This window comes from Bubalus kerabau, chromosome 6 (genome assembly GCF_029407905.1).
Source record: "Bubalus kerabau isolate K-KA32 ecotype Philippines breed swamp buffalo chromosome 6, PCC_UOA_SB_1v2, whole genome shotgun sequence".
In the NCBI taxonomy this organism is placed as follows: Eukaryota; Metazoa; Chordata; class Mammalia; order Artiodactyla; family Bovidae; genus Bubalus; species Bubalus kerabau.
The window spans coordinates 35,655,671-35,677,426 of record NC_073629.1 but is presented as its reverse complement, the minus strand read 5'-3'; the positions used below and the strand labels follow the sequence as shown (position 1 = coordinate 35,677,426).

Genomic DNA, 21,756 nt, shown 5'->3' with positions numbered 1-21,756 from the left:
TCTCTGTTTATATATAACATGCACATACCACACACAAACACATAGTTGGCTTTTAAATTATATTTGTTTTTGCACTTCTTGTTTTTGGATGTCTGTGCATTGATAGAGAAATCTATAAAACCAAATTGATTGGTCCCAGTACAAATTCATTTTATTCACTAAGGCAGCTACAAGTTGACTCCCTGTCACATTCACCATCCTCAGCCTAACAAGTCACCCATCAGCTACTATCATCCTATAGAAGTCACCTCATTATTATTTTCCTAAGAAAATAAAAACCGTTTAACCTGAGCTCTCTTGCCTTTCCTTTCTGCTTTCTCCAGCTCTGTTTTTGCCCACTGCCTTTCTTTTCTTCTGAAGTTAGAGGATTAATTATCCTTCCTTTCTAAGAGAATGGTACAGGGAACAGCATGTACAGAGAGACCTGGAAACTTGAAAGGGCAGAGTTGTGAAAAAAATGGGCACATGGATTTTCGAATTAAATGAGCCTGGTTTGAATGCTAATGATGCTGCTTCCTACCTAAATGACCTAGAGTTAACATCTCTCCTTATGCACATTTCAGTTCAGTCACTCAGTCGTGTCCGACTCTTTGCAACCCCATGGACTGCAGCACTCCAGGCCTCCCTGTCATCACCAACTCCCAGAGCTTACCCAAACTCATATCTATTGAGTCAGTGATGCCATCCAACCATCTCATCCTCTGTTATCCCCTTCTCCTCCTGCCTTCAATCTTTCCCAGCATCAGTGTCTTTTCAAATGAGTCAGCTCTTCGCATCAGGTGGCCAAAGTACTGGAGCTTCAGCTTCAGCATCAGTCCTTCCAATGAATATTCAGGACTGATTTCCTTTAGGATGGACTGGTTGGATCTCCTTGCAGTCCAAGGGACTCTCAAGAGTCTTCTCCAACACCACAGTTCAAAAGCATCAGTTCTTCGGCGCTCAGCTTTCTTTATAATTCAACTCTCACATCCATGCATGACCACTGGAAAAACCATAGCTTTGACTAGACGGACCTTTGTTGGCCAATTAATGTCTTTGCTTTTTAATAAGCTGTCATAGCTTTTTAATAAGTTGGTCATAGCTTTTCTTTCAAGGAGCAAGCATCTTTTAATTTCATGGTTGCAGTCACCATCTGCAGTGATTTTGGTGCCCCCCCCAAAATAAAGTCTGTCAGTGTTTCCACTGTTTCCCCATCTATTTGCCATGAAGTGATGGGACCAAATGCCATGATCTTAATTTTCTGAATGTTGAGTTTTAAGCCAACTTTTTCACTCTCCTCTTTCACTTTCATCAAGAGGCTCTTTAGTTCTTCTTCACTTCCTTACCTATAAAGTGAGGATAGTGCCAGCTGCTGAGGTTGTTACTCCTGGGGTGGTTGTGAGATTAAATAACATGTGGTGAACTGTCCATAAATGGTATCTGCTGTTGCTCTTGTGACTGGAATAGAAGTAAAGCTGTGACAGTAGCTGTTTTAGAATAAGTATTTTTATATTTCTGTCTTTTACACTAACTAAACTCTAAGCCCAATCAGGTTAAAAAACAGTTATTCTGAGCTTCATATTTTAATCACCTAGCACATACTCATCACATCTAATATAAACAAATGTGTATTGTGTATTGAACGAATGGTGAAGCATCATTCTATATTGATTGAATTGATAAGTAAATTCACTATTTTTCAGTTGTCTGTGAATAATTAAAACTTTCTGAAGATTTTCAGATTACACAATTAGGAATTTGTTTTTTTCATATTTCACTGTTTCCAAATATTTACATTATGGACTTGCATGAAATAGTGTGTGTGTGTGTTTTAACATGTCATCCATACTGTCATAGTTAATTAACTGGTTCTTTTTTTTCCCCTCTCAGGGAGGTGGTGCAAGCAAACTGTGTTCACTGGAGAAAGAAGTTCTCATTTATGTGCAAAATGAGCGCCAGTGCCACCACGGGTGTCCTGGACCCTTGTATCTACAGAGTCTCTGTGAGGAAGGTATAAGAACAGCCTGTTCCTTCTCTCCTTTCAGAAACCGTGGTTGGTTCCATCGTCACTGACTCACTTTAGCTCTGCTTTACTGTTAGAACTGTTATATGTAATTTCACTTCATACCTGCAGCATAATTTACATTCTATGATAAATATGATGAGGAATCTGAAGAAATAAAATATTACCAAGATCTTTCATCTCATTATCATTATGCATATAATTAATAATCTTATTTCTGTTAGTTTAGGGGCCATAATAGGTCTTTGTCCTGCCATTCATTGTTTCTCTGCTTTATTAGGCACTGTTTTTTTAGGGACTTTACATATTTTGTGTCTAATAACAGCCCTGAAAATGTGTTATCTTTTCCGTTTTCAGGAAAACCAAGGCTCAAAGAGGTTGTTACTTGCACAAACTCACTTTGCTAATAAATGATAAATTAGGAACTCAAGCACAAATCTTTCTGATTTTAAACCCATGGTTTTTTTTAAATGTCATTTCTACTTACTAAGTTGAAGCATATTACCAATAATCTATAAAAATTGTAATCTCAGATTGTTTCAATGTAATACATTGTAAACTTAAAATAGAAGTGTATATCTCTCTCAGGTAATAGCCAAGGAATCCAGGGCTGGTAGAGCAGCTGTGCCATCCTCACTGTATGATGCCCATTTTTAGATCCAAGGAAGTTGCTCTAGTCTTGTTATCTCTCCACCAGTGAGAAAGAAGGAAAAGCAACGAGAGAACAAATGCATTCCTTTTTAGGGCATGACTCAAAAGTGCTCATACTGGTTAGAACTTAGTTACATGATCACACCGAACTAGAAGAAAAGCTGCGAATGTAGTCTCTACCCGAGTGACTGTCAGATTCCAACATTAAAGAAGGAAAGAACAGATACTGGTGAACCACTAGTATTCTCTTACCATGCTTGGTATATGGAAGTACTTACTGAACTTACTGTACCTTATCCTATCTAATTATTATGTAAAAGTGAGAACCCATAAAGAAAAATTAGTAAAGCCAACTGTATAAATACTATCTGAATTGCAAAACGTACTTTAATGTTTAACCAAATATCTGGGCACCCCATGACCCAGTCTAGTTGACGCATAAAATTAACTATACAGATTGTCACTCACTCAGTCGTGTCCAGCTCTTTGCGACCCCATAGACTGTAGCCCGCCAGGCTCCTCTGTCTGTGAAATTCTCTAGGCAAGAATACTGGAGTGGGTATCCATTCCCTTTTCCCGGGGATCTTCCCAATCCAGGGATCGAACCTGTACCCTCCCTCATTGCAGGCAGATTCTTTACTGTCTGAGCCACCAGGGAAGCCCTGAAAGTAAAAAACCGCTTTGTTAGTTTGCGAGGGCTGCTACAACAAAGTATCACAAACTGAGTGGATTAAAACAATTTATTTATTGTCTCACAGTTCTGGAGGCCAGAAGTCTAAAATCAAGATATCAGTAGGGCCATGCTCTCTCTGAAAGCAAGAAGGGAAGAAACTGTTCGATGCCTTCCTCTTAGTTTCTTAGTCTGAGGCTTTCCTTGACCTGGAGCTGTATCACTCCAGTTGCATGGCTGTCTTCTCCCTTTGAGTCTTTGTATCATCCACCTGCTGTGCGTGTCTGTGTTCAAATTTCCTGTTTTTTATTAGGACACCAGTCATATTGGATTAGGACTGCATTTTTAACTTGATTATCTGTGTAAAGCCTCCTCTATTTTCAAATAGGGTCATATTCTGAGGTTCTGCGCATTAAGATTTCAGTATTTCTTTGGGGAGAGCACAGTTAAATCCATAACAGACCCTAAAATTATAATAAACTTGGGCATTTATGCTTCTCAAATTAATGGACTAGCTTGTTACAGGCCACCCTTCCCTCTGAGAAGGGTGAACTTTTCCGAAAAACTATACAAAATATTAAAAATAGCTGCTTGAAGGCATTAGAAGCTGCCTTCAGCAAAGATTTAAGAGGTTTAGAATCAAAGACCAGGGAAGCATAAAGACATGAGCCTGACATTTGGCCTTGGTTTTACCCTCAGAGCAGTTGCTAATTTGTAAGCAGCAGCTAAGGAGCTGAGCCAAAAGCAGTGATGGAGAGGCTCAGAAGCTGAGCTAAGATTCTGGCAATTTTACAGGACTAAGGCAACAAAAATGGAGTCCAGAGCCCACTCACAGAAGGAGCCTTGGTAAATACCCTGAGTTTCTAGTTGGGACTCGGTAAGAGTTTCAGCCTAGAAAAATAATATAATGGCTGTAGATCAACCCTTACAAAAATTGACATTCAGCTTCCAATCAGCTTAGTCACTGCTTAAATGAAAGTGATAGGTTGACCTTTCTACTCGCCAGAAAAAAATGTGTATCTTCTCTAGAGGAGAATAACATTACTCTGAACCTAAAATTATTTCTTCAAGTTATCACACACAAAAAGTTACCAAGCATACAAAAAGACATGACTGCATGACCTAAATCAAAAGGAAAACAAGATGATAAAAACAAACCCATGGAAGATACAGATTTGGAGAAGATCTAATAACCTTTTTACAATAATTGTAATTAAGAGTATGGAAAATAAGAGAACTTGAAACTATTTTAAAACTTAAATTGAATTTTAGAACTGAAAAATACAGTAACTAAAATTTAAAACTAAGTAAATGAAACTAAATCTCAACAAATGTATTTAACAGCAGGTTTGTCACAACTGAAGAACACTTTGGAAAATAAGACAAAAGAAAATATCAGTAGGCAGTTTGGGATTGACTTGTACACACTGCTATATTTAAAATAAATAACCCAACAAGGACCTACTATTTTTAAAAAATGGAGAGACAACAAGAGATAGATAAGGAATTATATGGATAAGATGAAATTGGCCAAGTGTTGATAATTCTTAAAGCTAATTGATGGGTTCATGGGGATTTATTATACTACTTCTTCCACTTTTGTGTATGTTTGAAATTTTCCATAATAAAAGAGTTTTAAAAAATTATAAAGGGAGAAAGAAAATACAAGTGTGGGACACACAGAACAGGGTGTAAGACACAGAAAACAATATAAAGGTCTGACATATATATGACATATATGGAGCCCTGAAAAGAGAGGTGAGAGTTTGTGGAGATTGTGGCTGAGAATCTTCTAAAACTGATGAAAGATATTGAGCCACATGTTCAAAAGTCTTGTGAACCTCATGCAGGTTCACAAGAAACAAAAAACAAATCTAACATGTTTAAAGATAGACCACCAGCCTAGCTGGAACATGGAACACATGGAAGTGGAAGTTCTTGGTGATGAGATTGGAGGCACTGGATCAGGTAGGGCTTTATAGGAGTTTAGATTTTATTCCAATTGTATATTTGGAATAAATTTGTTTGTAATTTGAAATCAATTTGAGGATTTTAAAAAGGAGAGACATGATCTTCTAAGATGACTTTTGCTGCTGTGTGGAGGATGAATTGCAGAAGCCACTTAAGTGATTGGGATAGTTTGGATGAGGAATGCTTATGTTTTGGCATGGAGTTGTAACAGTGGAGGTGGTATGATTCAGGATGTATTTTGGAGGTAGCCCCCCTACTAATGGATTGGATATGGTGAATGTGGGAAACAAAATTGAGAATAACTCTTAGATCTTTTTCTTGAGCATATGGGTAGATGATTCTGCTGTTTATTGAAATAGCAAAGACATGCATTGGAGCAATTTGGGGGGCGCAGATAAATAGAGATCAGTAGACCTATTTTGACCACGTTAAACTTGAAGTGTCTATGAGACATCAGGGGCTTCCGCAGTGGCTTAGCAGGTAAAGAGCCTGCCTGCAATGTAGGAGCCCTGGGTTCAATCCCTGGGTCAGGAAGATCCCCTGGAGGAGGGCATAGCAACCCACTCCAGTGTTCTTGCTGGGAAAGTTCCATAGACAGAGGAGCCTGGCGGGCTATAGTTCATAATGGAGGGTCACAAAGAGTTGAAGGTGACTGAAGTGGCTGAGCACACATGAGACATCAAGTGGACATGTCATGTAGGCATTTAAAATACTAATATGGGACTCAGAGGAGAAGTTCAGACTAAAGATTTGAGTCGTCAGCATACAATTCTTATTTAAAGCCATAGACCTGAATGGGATAGGTCAGCGAGAAAGTGTAGATAGAGAAAACAAGAGGCCCTAGACCAAACACTTAGAAGTGGTATTAAATTACTTAGCAAGTACAAGAAAGGAACAAGAATTCATATATACCATTTCTCATATACTTTTGGCCAGATCTTAGTGACACTGCTATAGTACAAAAAGAAAGTGAAAAAATGTAGTCAGTTACTTTATTTTGGGTAGCCAAAGCCCAGCTAAAAATAGAGGATTCTATTATGATGGAGAGGGAAAGAATGTATATTTAGGATGCAGCTAGCATACTTTCTACAGAGGTTGAATAAAGGAGTTAGTAGGTCTTGCAAAAGACAGTGAGAAGTAGCCGGGGAGGTAGGAAGAAAAGTAGACAATTGTAGCACCTTGGAAATTTATAGAAAAAAAATCTTAGTAAGGAGGCAGAGAGCTATTTTGGAATTAAGTAAGATGAAGCCAAAGCCTTGGGCTTTAATAAAAATGGAATTCATTGGTAATCTTAAGAGCCACTGCAGAGGGACAAGGAGCAAAAACCCAATAGAGTTACTTTGAAGAGAGAGTGGGGTACAGCAAATTTTGGTAAGTCTTTTGGAAAATCTGGCTGTAGAAGGGAGCAAAGAAAAGAATTATCTAGTAGAGACTAAGATTATCTAGAAAAAGTTTGTTTTGCTCTGTTAAAGAAAGGCACTATTACAGATATGACAGTAACTTTATAATAAAGGAAAACTTGGTAATTCATAATGGAGTACACCTGGTGGCATGACTAAAGGGGCAGAGAAGGGGAGGGATAGCAAATATTCATGAGCAATAGAGTTTACCACAGATTAGCTCTCAACTTATTTAAATTCACCCCTTTAAAGATGGAAATGGTACATAATGCATTGTGCATCTTGGTTTATGAAAGAAAGATAAGAAGATAACTCCATTCAGCAAACACATGTACAGAGTATATACTGTGTAATAAGCAGTGTCTAAGCATTTTAAATCTTGTATCTGTGTGATGTCCCAAATTGAGAGATTTGGCAAATTAATGTAGTTTATATATTTTAAAGTAAAGTGTTAAGACATCTATATATATTTTTATTATTTTTCACTTTTGCCAGTTTTGTTCACATTAGATAAGAGTTAGACAAGGAAGTTTCTACTATATTACCATGGAACAATGTTATATGTTTTAGGTGGGAAAAAGTAAGGTATATGTATTATGTTAAGGTATATGTATTATGTATATGTATTATGTTATTATAATACATATACCTTATTTTATCTGAGTAAAGGGGGAATAAATATATATACACACACATATACATATACACATCTAAAAATTGCTAACAGTGGTTGTCTCTGGGGTGGGGATCTCCACTCTTGTTGAAATCTTTGTGCAATGTATTATTAATATGCTTAATTAAGTAAATAATTTAACCTTTCTTTGGTGATTCAGGTTATTGCAATGTGTCCAGAACACTTTTTGGGAGTTTCTTCTTCAGCAAATAGATTAAATGTTAGTTTGTCTTCTCACCATTTGTCTCCTTCAAATTTAAGTTAAATTCTAAATAAAAACTCTGGTTACTTGCCAGAGGAGGGTGGGGGGCCATCCAAATAATTGGATTTAAGATCATCAGAATTTTAGTTTATACTTGAAGTGAAAGTGTAGTTACTCAGTCATGTCCAGCTCTTTGTGACTCCAAGAACTGTAGCCCACTAGGCTTCTCTGTCCATGGAATTCTCTAGGCAAAAATACTGGAGTGGATTTGCCAACATATAAATAAATACCTACCTCAAAACTATTTGACATATATTTAATTTTAAATCATTAGTCGTATGATATCCTTATAGTGTTTTTTATCTTTGGCAGGAATTAAAAGGTGGAAAAGCTTATGCAAAGGTAAGTTGGTCTTCTTTAACTCTTTTGGAATTTGTAATATCCCTCATTGCTATTTATAAGCCTAAATATTAAATGGTTTGCTTTTCTAATTGCTGTTCAAGCATGGATGTTTTTAAATGAGCAATTTGGAGATTGAATAGTTGGATCCAACAATAAATTATAGGCATATTCTTTATAAATGCTGATTATGGGGTGTCATTAAGTTTAAACTTCCTTGCTAGAAGACAGTCTCTGGTTTGCATTAAACAATAGCAACTGTTAATTTGGTTTCCCCAGGAGGTAGTCTCATTCCCACCCAACCCCCAGTGGAATAGGACTCCCCACGCTGTGCGCGTTTAGCACTCTCTATACTGTCTTTTCCCTGGTGGCTCAGAGGATAAAGCGTCTGCCTGCAATGCAGGAGACCCGGGTTCGATCCCTGGGTGGGGAAGATCCCGTGGAGAAGGAAATGGCAACCCACTCCAATATTCCTGCCTGGAGAATCCCATGGACAGAGGAGCACGGCGGGCTACAGTCCATGGGGTCGCAAAGAGTCAGACACAACTGAGTGACTTCACTTCACTTCACTTCATACTGTCTTTTATACTTTTATATGGAATTACTAATGAATGTGCTCACTTTTTGCTAGATAGAAGGAATTAGTAATTAATAATACTACCAGAAACCCATATACTGTCTTTTATTTCTAAACCTTTTTATTTTCTAAACCACATACTCCTCTTTTTTTTTCTGGTCACACCATGATGCTTGTGGATTCTCAGTTCCCCCACCAAGGATTGAACCCAGGCCACAGCAGTGAAAGCCCAGAATCCTCACCATTAGGCGATCAGGGAACTCCCCACTCTCCTTTTGTATTTCCAGCCCCTGTGATGGTGTCTCCTTCAATCCAGTCATCTAAGCCAAGAACCAGGGCACTAGTTTCAACTGTCAAATTACCTAACTCCCTAAAACTGGTTGTTTGCAATGTCAATTCAGATGCTCTTTGCTACAAGTAACAGAAAAGTCCTCTCACATAGAGGCTTTTTTAATCTCACCAAACAGGCAGATAGGAGATAGAGCTTCCCCAGGATTCACTGACTAGAGAATATCAAGAACCCATGTTATTTTGTTTTATTTTTGTTTTTTTCTTACATTCTCTATGTGATGGCTTTGTCCTTGGCTCGTCCCTTCAAGATCAGGAGGTAGCTAGCTGCTCAGGTTTTAGTCAACATATTCACATGTAACAAAGCCCAGCTGCTTTCTCCATTTATGTCTTTTTTAAGTGAGAAAACTTCCTAGATGGCTGCCAGAGGATTTCCCCGTACCTATGATTGGCGACAGCTGGATCATATGCCCCTTCCTAAACTAGTCATGGGCAGTAGGAATGGATTGCCATGGTTAGCTTAGACTAATCACAATTGAACTATCATCTGGGGTTGGGTTGCTTTCCTTGTGCACATGGATGAGCTAAGAGTGGATACTTGAATAAAATCACAGCTTGCTAGCAAGGAATACCAAGGCATTAAATGGTGGGTAGGCCAAAAAAAAAAGAGTCCACTGTGATTGACAAATCTTCATTTCTCTCTTATAAAAAGCTTTTGAAACCATCTCTTCTCTCTAGTCCCAAGACCACTGCCTTAGATTATGCCTTCATTATTTCTTATTTAAAACACACATTGGCCTCCTATCTTTTGTTCTCTTCCTCTGTTGTCTCTCTCCAGTTCATTCTCTGTATTATTGCCAGGGGTATCCTTCTAAAATTCAACGATATCATATCCTTCCTCCACTTTTAGTCCTCCAGCAGCTCTCTATTGCCTGTAAGGACAACAAAATGAAAAGTCCTCGATCTAGCATATTAGACTTGTGTTGGTTTACAGATCTTCCATCTATACGTGCACCCACCCGCACACACTCACTCATCCTTATGCTTCAGACATACTGCCCTCAGAACGTTCCTGGGGCGTGCTGGGCTGTTTTAGCATTTGTGCCTTGTGACTTGGTGTTTTCCCTACCATGCACGTGCTTCTATCAACTCATGTATCATTAAACACTCAGTTTAGTCATCCCTCCCCACTGAGAAATGTTCTTTTTCACTCTCTTTCTTGTAATTGTGCCTTCCTTTATCCAGCACAAAATCTATCACAGTTATACCTAGAATGTATGTATCTATGCCATTTTAATGAGACAGTTATCTCAGTGAAACCAAAGAGAAAATCACAAGGAAATATGGACTCTCATATCTCATTAGAATGTAAGCTCTTTCAAGACAGTTGGGTTTTTTTTTAAGGCCGTGTTGTATGGCTTGTGGGGTTTTAGTTCCCCAACCAAGGATTGAACCTGTGCCTCCTGTAGTGGAAGCCCAGACCACTAGAGAAGTCCCAAGACAGTTCTTACCCGTGTTGTTCATGACTGGTTTTCAGTATCTAGAGTAAGGCCAGACACATAAAAAGTGTTCAGTAATCATTGACCTTGGTGTGCTTTTCTTCATGGAACTGACCAGATTCTTTTTTTTTAATTTGCTTTATGCTTAGTGACACCATAATACCAGCATTCTGGCAGTGGATGGTAAGCCTTAGGGCTGTTTTTTATTCAAAAATACATGTATAATTGCCTACCATGTGCTAAGCATTGTTCCTAGCACTACTCTTAAGTGTAAGAGATACAGCAGTAAACTAAAACAGATAAAAACCCCTGCCTTTGGGGAGCTTACATTCTGATGAGGGATTGAGTGAGGAGGACAGACTATACACTAATAGATACGAAATATGTACATACATGATGTGATGATAACTACTAAGAAGAATAACGCAGATGAAGTTAGAGGGTAGGGGAGGGAGGAGGCAGGCATGCTCTAGAATGGAAGAGTATGGAAGCCCCCTTTAGAGAGATGACATTTGAACATAGACCCTAATGGAGGGAGAAAGAGTGCTAAGAGAAGCTTTAAGAAAGAATGCATCAGGCAAAAGAACAGTGAGTACTAAAGACCTTGAGGTGGTCTTGACACTTTCAAGGAAAAGGATCTTGTGGCTGGAAGAGTAGATGAGGAGGTGAAGGGGAAATGACAAGGTGGCCGTGGACAGAGGAATCAAGACAGTCAATGCACATGTCTTTCAAGGAGTTTTGCTGTGAGGGGGAGCAGCAGAATAGTACAGTGGACTGGAGAGAGATGTGGGGTGAGGTTTTGTTTCCTTCTGTTCATTAAGATGGGAGAAAATCCAGCATGTTTGTGTGCTGATGGGAATGATCCAGTAGAGAGGGAAAAATCCCTGAAGCAATGAACTTGAGTAGGCAAGAGCAGAGTGCTTGACCTCAGATGGGAGCACAGCCAGCTCACTTAGGGTAAGTTATTACTTAAGTTATTACTTAAAGTAATAAACTGCTTTTATTTGTGAATGAAATAGGAGGCAAGACATCAGCAAAGAGTGTGGGTAGAAAAGATATTGGAGGTTCAAAGAGGAAGGATCATATGTGAAATGACAGAATGTGATAGGCATGATATGGCAGGGCATGTGGATGACGTGTGATCACACTGCCACAGGAGTCCTCACATGTTCATCTGGGTGTGGCTTCGCCCTGGACATCTCCTGGTTTTTCGCTGATCTCTTGGGCCAGAGTAATCACATGAAGATTAGGTAGAAGTTACTTGTGGCTTACCGTGTTTCTGACTCCTGCCTTTGGAGCTTGTGTCCTTCAACTGATCTCTTAAGTTCTTTCCTTCATTCTTTTTGTACCAATTAAAAACTGCTAAAATAGTGCTCCAGCCTACAAGTAAAATCTTCATCTTGAATGCCATTCATACATGCATTCATATGCACTTTAAAGTGTTAAAGCAGGCATTTTAAAATCACAGCAGGGGGCTTTGCTGGTGGCTTAGTGGTAAAGAATCTGCCTGCCAATGCAGGAGACATGGGTTCAGTCCTGGTCCAGGAAGATTCCACATGCCTTAGAGCAACTAAGCCCATGTGCTGTGCTCAGTCACTCAGCCGTGTTTGACTCTTTGCAACCCAATGGACTGTAGTCTGCCAGGCTCCTTTGTCTATGGGGATTCTCCAGGCAAGAATTCTGGAGTGGGTTGCCATGCCCTCCTCCAGGGGATCTTCACAACTTAGGGATTGAACCCAGGTCTCCTGCATTGCAGGCAAATTCTTTACCATCTGAGCCACCAGGGAAGCCCAACTAAGCCCATGCACCCCAACTATTGAGCCTTTGCTCTAGAGCCCAGGAGCCACAGCTGCTGAAGCCTGTGAACCTATAGCCTGGGCTCTACAATAAGAGAAGTCACCACAGTGAGAAGCCGCACACCACAACTAGAGAAAAGCCCATGCAGCAATGAAGACCCAGCACAGCCAAAAATAAAATTTATTTTTAAAAAAGAAAAAAGAATCCCAGGAACCTTTTAAAAAAACTCACAGCAGAATTTGAAATGTATAATACTTTTTATTATATATTCAGGGAGATGTGGTTAATTAATTATAAACTCAAAACACTTTTTGTTAATAAAAGACTATATACACTTAGTGATGTAGAATAGATTTAGTTTGTTCAAAAAATAATGATATAAGGGGGATAATTTTTTTTACCACTTGGGAATGAGAAATAAAGTTGAGCAACATCAGAGGAAAGACCAAACAGTAATCTTTGGTAGCTGCAGAAAATGGGGCCCAAACCTGAGTAGTAATAAGAGGAAGGAATGGGTTTGAGCCAAGCTTTTGGGTTAACAGCAGAGAAGGCTGGTGTGGGGAAGGAAAGAAGAAGGCTTCATTCATAAAGAGAGATTTAGCTCAAGGGAGACCAGTGAGGCAAATATTGTGTAAGGTGGTGAAGGAGTGGGAGCTTGTACGAAAGCAAGTGTGTGGTACACTTAGGTCATTTTGCTCTCAGGTGGAGAGTGAGAACGTAATAATCTGCAACTATCTGTAGTCACCAGTGGTTAACTGGGAATAGAGCCAAACCAGAACAGGGAGAGGCGAGTCTGATCAGTTTTCTCTGTGTGTGTGCAAGTGATCAAGGTTGGTCTGCTAGTATTTCCCATAATGCAGTGTGCTACTTGCAGTGATTTCCATTGTTTAATGTACATTTTTACATCAACAGTTATATGTTTTAATGGGTAGGGAAAAATATATGGAGTAAACAAATCTGTTATTTCAGAGATCATATTACTGAAGACAAGAGTTAAATAGGTAATGAAAGTGAAAGTCACTCAGTCCTGTCCAACTCTGTGACCCCCATGGATTGTACAGTCCGTGGAATTCTCCAGGCCAGAATACTGGCGTGGGTAGCCTTTCCCTTCTCCAGGGGATCTTCCCAAGCCAGGGATCAAACCCAGGTCTCCCGCATTGCAGGCGGATTCTTCACAAGCTCAGCCATACGTTTTTACAAAAAGTGAGCCAAGTTTTAAGACATATTAGGCAAAGAAAAACAGGTATTGTTAAGTTGGCAAAAACTGCAAATAACCGAAGTTTGAGACAACTTGGGTAGAACATGGGTTGATTGTCTTCTTTAAAGAGAATATGATAGAAGCCTACTAGACATTCTATTAATATAATTCTCTTTCTTTTCATAGCTGGGCTTTGCAGATCTAAACCTGGCAGAGTTTGCTGGATCAGGAAATACCACTCGTCGCTGTTTACTGGAAGGCTATGATACCAAAAATACAAGACAGGACAATTCCATTCTTAAAGTAAGCACATTTCCAGATTTACATGTTCAACAAATGAGATTCTCTGCCTTTAAATAATCATAGGTGTATATTGTCAGGCTTCTCAGGTGGCTCAGGGGTAAAGAACTCTCTGCGTTTGATTACCTGTGTTGGGAAGATCCCCAGGAGCAGGAAATGGCAACCCACTCCAGTATTTTTGCCTGGGAAATCCAATGGACAGAGGAACCAGGTGGGCTACAGCCCAGAGTCGCAAAGAGTTGGACATGACTTAGCGACTAAACAACAACAAACAATGTAAGGTCAAGATGGGAATCAGTACTAGGATCATAAGCTGGCCACACCACTAAAATACACAGCACCTAGGAGGAAAAAACAATCCAAATTACAGAAGCACTGAAAAGGAACAGATGTTCACCTTCATGATCCTAAGGTGTTTCTCTTTGGTGCTGAGAACGTTCAGGGAAGAATACATACAACCACTACAGCATGAGAGCTTACTGAGCAGAAGGAACATCATAAATGAATACCTTACAATGTTTCCAGCTCCCAAAAGGTGATTGCCAGCACAGCTGTGGTGGGCATATAGAAGTCACTGGGTTCTCTCACAAGTGAAGTGACAGGTGGAACTCACTTTGGACATCTGCCCTACTGTTTCCAAGTACCTTCAGAAGCTCTATACCCTGGGGATCCCAGAGGGAAGACACACTTCCGAGAGTTGGTGCCAGTATTAAATGAGACCAGTGGAGAAAATGTTTGGAAAGTACTTGGATCTAGTAAAACTCACTGGATAAAACTTTTGCTGTATTTTAGTTAGGTTTACCCTCTTATGGTAAGTTACCAAATGATAAGAAAGGAAAATAATCCTGAGTAAAACTAAATAGTCAGAAGTTAGCAGACAAAGAATTACCTATACCTGACAGTTTTCAAACTCACTTAGCCTGGCACATAATAGATTCTCAAATCATGACTGTTGTTAAGGTTATTGTTATTACCATTATCACTGGTATTTCCAGAAGAACATAATAAGATCCTATGGCTGATTTTTTTAATTAATTATTTATTTAAATTGGAGGCTAATTACTTGACCATTTTGTAGTGATTTTTGCCATACATTGACATGAATCAGCCATGAGTGTACATCTGTCCCCCATCCTGAACCCCACTCCCACCTCCCTCCCCATCCCATCCCTCAGGGTCATCCCAGTGCACAGCCCTGAGCTCCCTGTCTCATGCATCGAACCTGGACTGGTGATCTGTTTCACATATGGTAATATACATGTTTCAGTGCTATTCTCGCAAATCATCCCACCCTCTCCTTCTCCCACAGAGTCCAAAAGTCTGTTCTTTATATCTGTGTCTCTTTTGCTGTCTCGCATATAGGGTCATCATTACCATCTTTCTAAATTCCATATACATGCGTTAATATACTGTATTGGTATTTTTTTTTCTGACTTCACTCTGTATAATAGGCTCCAGTTTCATCCACCTCATTAGAACTGATTCAAATACATTCTTTTTAATAGCTGAGTAATATTCCATTGTGTATATGTACCACAACTTTCTTACCCATTCATCTGCCAATGGAAATCTAGCTGCAATGAACATTGGGGTACACGTGTCTCTTTCAATTCTGGTTTCCTCAGTGTGTATGCCCAGCAGTGGGATTGCTGAGTTGTATGGCAGTTCTATTTCCAATTTTTTAAGGAATCTCCACACTGTTCTCCATAGTGGCTGTACTAGTTTGCATTCCCATCAACAGTGTAAGAGGGTTCCCTTTTCTCCACACCCTCTCCAGCACTTATTGTTTGTAGACTTTTTGATAGCAGTATGGCTGCTTCTTAAAAGGCAGTCAGCAACTAGAGAATAGCATTTCAAAAAGCGTTAGCAAAACTTTAATTCTGGTCCAACAAAACAAAAAAATACCATTTCCAAATAATAGTACTCTAGGTATTCATTCCTTCATTCTTTTAGCTTTCAGCCAGAATTTGAGTAGCCAGAGGCTTAGGGAGCTTAAGGAACATAACTACAGCCATGTAGCAGGAGAGTGGATTGTGACATCAGGGCTCTTTGTTTGTTCTTAGATCTCTGGAGCCCTGTGTAAGCACTTCAGCTCTGCCCCACTGTTTCCTCCTCTGTAAAAGGGGAATTCCAGTAGTTGCCCCAGGGGCGCTCATCCTGAGGTCTGAAAGAGTTACTGTATGTGATTTTGCCAACACTCTTTAGTTGTATGAAATAGAAATCCCTTAGGTTAGCTCCTATAAAAGAGAGATTTAGGTCAAATGCAGGGACATTTCACAGAGCCCTAGGATGGGAAGTTACAACCAGACCTGAATTTCCAGGAACTGAAGGACCTTTCTAGGGACTATTCTTGGCTCTCTGCATTATAATTTCTGTCTGCAGACCAGCTTCCTGTGCTTACTCACAGCCTCCCTGCCCTCCTAAGAACGTCAGCTGCTAAGTGGCATTGGCTTGCTATGATGTCAGCAAAATGTGGGACGTGGAGGAGGCTGTTTTTAGAGAACTTGTCTGAAAGGTCTTGGCCTGGTACGTTTCCCAAAATGTGTTTGCAATAGTAGCCTCATGGTACGCTTCAGGACAGGGTGGATGTTCAACAAGATGCTAACTCCTCCTTTCCAGAAAGTGGCAAGAACATTAATTTAAGTCACTTAGTACCCTGAAAGAGAAGCTGATCCAGCTGGTAGTAGACAGGGACTTTGAATACTTTTAAATTTTCATAGCTTTATTGAGCTGTGATTCACTTGCCATACATTTCACCCAGTTAAAGTACACAATTGAATGGTTTTTAGTATATTCAAAGGTGTGTCCAACTATTGCCATAATCAGTTTTATAACATCTTCATTACCCCAAAAAAGAAACCTCGTATGTGCTCAACAGCAGTCATGTCCCACTTTACCCCAACTCTCTGCCCTTCCCCACAGCCCTCAGCAATCACTAACCTACTCTCTCTCTGGATTTGCCTATTCTGAACATTTCATATAAATGGGATTATAGAATAGGTAGTATTTTGTGTCTGGCTTCTTTGAACTTAACATCATGTTTTTCAAAGTTCATCCATGCTGTAGTATGTATCAGTACTGTGCTCCTTTTTATAGCTAAATAATACTCCACTGTACGGCTATACCATATTTTGTTTATCAGTTAATGGTCCTTCACTTTTTTAGCTGTTATGAACAGTGCTGCTATGGGCATTCATATACAAGTTTTAGTTTGGGCGTATGTTTTCTTTTCTCTTGGGCATACATTCAAGAGTATATATGCTTGGAGCAGAATTCTTGGGTCACATGGTAACTCTGCTTTTAACTTTTTGCAGAACTACCTGACTTTTTCAAGTGGCTGAAACATTTTACATTCCCATCAGCAGAGTATATGGGAGTCCAGATTTCTCCAAATATTGAGCCCTTTTATTCTTTAGCTTCTTAGAATGGGGAACTTCATAGATGACCCTGTGCATTTCATATTTCAGATGCTGCTAATAGGCATGTGGAGACTTGCATTAAGCATTTAGTCTTCAGGATAAACTTGTACAGAGATCCTCCAGAGGAAATGCCTTTACTCTTGGTGAAAAGCATTGAATAGCTTGGAGTGTCAGGAAGATCAGATATTTCTAAGCCTCACATAATGTACAAGCTTTACAAAATTACTGCTGCTGAATAAAATTTTTTAAAAAGTACATTAATGCATTCATTCTGGTGCAAAGCTAGAGCAAAGGCCAGAAGCATTCTTCTCTTAACAGGCTACCAACAGGCACCCCTAGAAGCATCATATGGCAAATGTGTTGGAGGAAAACATTCTAGACACTTAAACAACACAGGAATCTGGGAGGAAAGACATATAAAACAGACCAGAACAGCACAGAGGATAATTACTGGTGAAACCCTTGCCTTTTTTTTAAGAATTTTTTTTTACATGGATCATTTTTAAAATCTTTATTGAATTTGATACAGTATCATTTCTGTTTTATGTTTTGGTTTTTTGGCCGCAAAGTCTGTGGGATCCTAGCTCCCCAACTAGGGATTGAACCCTCATTCCTTGTATTGGAAGGTGAAGTCTTAGCCACTGGACCTCTAGGGAAGTTCGGTGAAGTCTATGCTTTTCATTTCTATCTTTTCCACTCTTATTTTTGCAGTTACAAAGTTTTGAATACTGAAAATTATTTTTAACCCATGTCTGTATAAAGCAGCAATTCAATATTGGATATAACCCAATTCAGTAATCATTTTATTTAATACTTTCTAAAACAGGAAATAGTGCATTAGGTACTGTGGAAGGTGCATAGATTAGCAGAATGTGGCTTTTCCTCTTGAGATTTTTATAATTATGGTATTTCTTTTTCTCATGTTTAGGTTTGGATTAGTATGCAACTGATGTCTGGTGACCCATGTTTCAAAACGTAAGTTGGTGCTCAGTAAATGAGTTATTTTCTGAAAGTATAACAGTCGTGTATTTATTTACATTTGCACATTCATATTTTGTAGTGTTCGTAGACTAATACCAGAGAAGGAATAGTTCCTCTTTTAGGAGACTGACCTGAGCCTCATAGAAGTTACTCTTACTTCTTACCAAACAAACTCTCCACTTTCTAAATTATAATTAAGCTATGAGTTTTTTGTCATCTTCAGGCTTTGGGTGAAATTATTACAAAGCAGAATTTTTAATCTGACCTCTGTGAACTTATCATTTCTTCAGTAAATACTTATTAGGTGCCATGTGCTAGGCCCTAATCTAGACACTAGACACACAGCAGTGAAAAAAAATAGATCAAGTCCCCAACATCTTAGAGCTTATAGTCTAAGAGGGAAAACAGACAATCAGTCAACAAGTAAATATATGATATAAAGATGGCAATGAGTATTTTGAAGAAATATAGAGCAGGGTAGGAGGGCCGTGGTGAGGAGAAGCGTTGCTGTTTTATATATTATCTACCTGATTAGGGTGATATTTGAGCAGAGCCCTGAGGGATGTGGGAAGCATGCCATGCACATATTTGGGGAAAGAGCATTTGAGACAGCAGTGACAAGGACAAAGGCCTTGAGACAGAAGTGTGTTTGGCAGGTTCAAGTAACTTCCAGGAGACCAGTATGTCTAGGACAGAGTGAATGAAGAATATGATGATAGGAGATGAGACCAGATGATAAAGGTCTTGTAAGCCATTATAAATAATCGTCTCATAGGCCACTTATAATCTGAGTGAGATAAAAGGCTACTGGAGTGTTTAAAACAGAGGAGTAAAATCATCAGACTTTTGGCTACTAGGTGGAGAATAGACAATTTGTGGGACCAGCAAAGGGGCCAAGGGTAGAAACAGGTACATGAGTTAGGAGGCTGTTTCAGAATTCAAGGCTTGGGGCCTGAGTAACTAGGAGAATGGTAGACACTTATTGAAATAAGAGTGCCTACAAGAGGAGCAAGTTGGGAGCTTGGATGTTGGACGTGTTAAGTGTGAGACCCCTATTTAACATCCAGCCAGGCTTTCTGAGTAGGCAGTTAGGTTTATCACTGCAGGGTCCAGTAGGGAGGCCCAGACTAGAGATATAATTCAGAAATCATCATATCATCAGTACATAAATACTAATTAAAGCCATGAGCTTCGATTAAATGACCTAGAGGAAATGAGTTTAGAGAAAGAAAAGGACCACAGACTTTAAGGTATGGGACTCTCCTGCCTGTTAGAGGCTGGGGAGGTAGGGAAGCACCAGCAAAGTAGCAGCCAGACAGACAGGAAGAAGGAGGCAATGGAGAGTACTGTCCTGAAACCAAGTGACGAGCATGTAGGAAAAAGGAGGGAATAATCGTCTGTGTCCCACACTACTGAAGTAGGTCAAGGAAGATGAGGGCTGAGAATTGATTACTGGTGACTCTGACAAGCACTGGTGGAGTGCGTTTAGACTACAACCACACTGGAGAGGTTAAAGAAAGTTTTGGAAGAGAAACACTGGAGATAGTATAAACAATTCTTATGAGGATTTTTGCTGCGAAAAAGGAAGAGAAAAATGGGGTCCTAAATAAAAGCACTGTGGAGTTAAGGGCAGGTTTCTGTTTGGTTTCTGTTTTAAAGATGGGAGATAGCGCAGCACACTTGTATCCTGACATGAATAGTCCAGTATCAAGGAGAACATGGTTCTGAAGAGAGAAGGGACAATTGCTAGAATAGTGTCCTTGGATTATCAAGAGGGATCAAAGCAGAGAATATGGCTACAGATGCAGATATATGAGAAGTGGAAATAGACAAAAGTAACTATCGAATTATTCCCAATTTCCTAATGATATAGGAAACAAGGTAATCATTGTTTACCTTGATGGGAAACAAGGATGGGAAAGATGGAGGTGGTGTTTGAGGAAAGAGGAAAATACATGTAAAAGTCTTTTCAGGGAGTAGGAGAGTGAACTCAATGGGAAAAGGCAGTAGGATGCCTGTTAGCAATCTTAAAAACACTTTATAATTAAAAATGAAAGCTAACCAGATAGCATTTAGATATCTGAGAAAAATATGTTTAGAAAAGTAAACAATTACTTCACTATGCATCAACTTCATGTTTTTAATATTAACATCCATATAGTTCTCTACTTATATCTAAAGATGAATAAAAATTATATATATATATATATATATAGGTTGGAAAGATCCCCTGGAGAAGAAAATGGCAACCGACTCCAGTATTTCTTGCCTGGAAATTTCCATGGACAGAGGAGCCTGGCAGGCTATAGTCCATGGGCTCGCAAAGAATCAGACACAGCTGAGCATACACACACCATGCTGTGCCATATATATTTTATAAAGATGAAAATATATACAGAGCGCATCAGGCAAAATGCCAGGCTGGATGAGTCACAAGGTGGAATCAAGATTGCTGTGAGAAATATCAATAATCTCAGATATGCAGGTGACACCACCCTTATGGCAGAAAGTGAAGAGGAACTCAAGAGCCCCTGATGAAGGTAAAAGAGGAAAGTGAAAAAGCTGGCTTAAAACTCAACATTCAAAAAGCTAAGATCATGGCATCCAGTCCCATCATTTCATGGTATATAGATGGGGAAACAATGGAACCAGTGACAGACTTTCTTTTCTTGGTCTCCAAAATCACTGCAGATGGTGACTGCAGCCATGAAATTAAAAGACACTTGCTTCTTAGAAGAAAAACTATGACGAACCTAGACAGCATATTTAAAAGCAGAGACATTACTTTACCAACTAAGGTCCGTATGGTCAATGCTTTTTCTAGTAGTCACGTATGGATGTGAGAGTTGGACCAGAAAGAATGCTGAGCACCAAAGAATTGATGCTTTTGAACTGTAGTGTTGGAGAAGACTCTTGAGAGTCCCTTGGACTGCAAGGAGATCAAAGCAGTCAATCCTAATGGAAATCAGTCCTGAATATTCATTGGAAGGACTGATGCTGAAGCTGAAGCTCCAATACTTTGGCCACCTGATGCAAAGAGCAGACTTGTTAGAAAGACTTGTTAGCAGACTCTGATGCTGGGAACGATTGAAGGCAGGAGGAGAAGGGACAACAGAGGATGAGATGGTTGGATGGCATCATCAATTCAATGGACATGAGTTTGAGCAAGCTCCAGGAGATGGTGAAGGACAGGGAAGTCTGGTGGGCTACAGTCCATGGGGTTGCAAAGAGTCAGACATGACTGAGCGACTGAACAGCAACAACAACACAAATCAGTTCTTGATTAAAATTATGAATTTTCCAATAATTTAACCTTCCTATGCTTTTTTTTCCCAAATGATAATTTCCTGGCTTCTTTCCTTATTTACTGCTCTTTGGGGACTAAACAATTTTTGGTTTCTTAGGTAACAATATGTTTTCCCAGTGTAATCAGTTTAGAGTGAAATGAGAAAAAGAGCAGCAAAATTTAGTAGAAGAAAATATATTCATTATTCTTTCTTAGAAGTTTTTAATGGCTGTTCCCTTTCTGGCCCTTTCTCTGCCATTCCACCTATTTGTGAAACTCAAGTACTGAAGAGGTCCAAAATAGATCATCTTATATTCTGTATTATCTCCACAAACGTAATTCTGGTAATCTAGAGTTTATAGAGAAAGACTTTCATGACTCACTAGAATAAACAAACTTTACCTAATCCTAAGATAGATAAAAGTATTTCTCAGAAGACTCAA

General features: G+C 39.3%; 1 protein-coding gene across 2 annotated transcripts in view; it reads left to right on the top strand.

Annotated features, from left to right (window-relative positions):
- EEIG2 (EEIG family member 2) overlaps positions 1-21,756 on the top strand; it is a 71,902-nt gene that overhangs the window by 31,331 nt on the left and 18,815 nt on the right. For both annotated transcript variants that reach the window (XM_055584907.1, XM_055584908.1), the window contains exons 2-5: positions 1,870-1,990; positions 7,942-7,971; positions 13,514-13,630; positions 17,975-18,021. In XM_055584907.1, the coding sequence (XP_055440882.1) occupies positions 1,870-1,990; positions 7,942-7,971; positions 13,514-13,630; positions 17,975-18,021 (315 nt within the window). The remainder of the gene's footprint in view (positions 1-1,869; positions 1,991-7,941; positions 7,972-13,513; positions 13,631-17,974; positions 18,022-21,756) is intronic.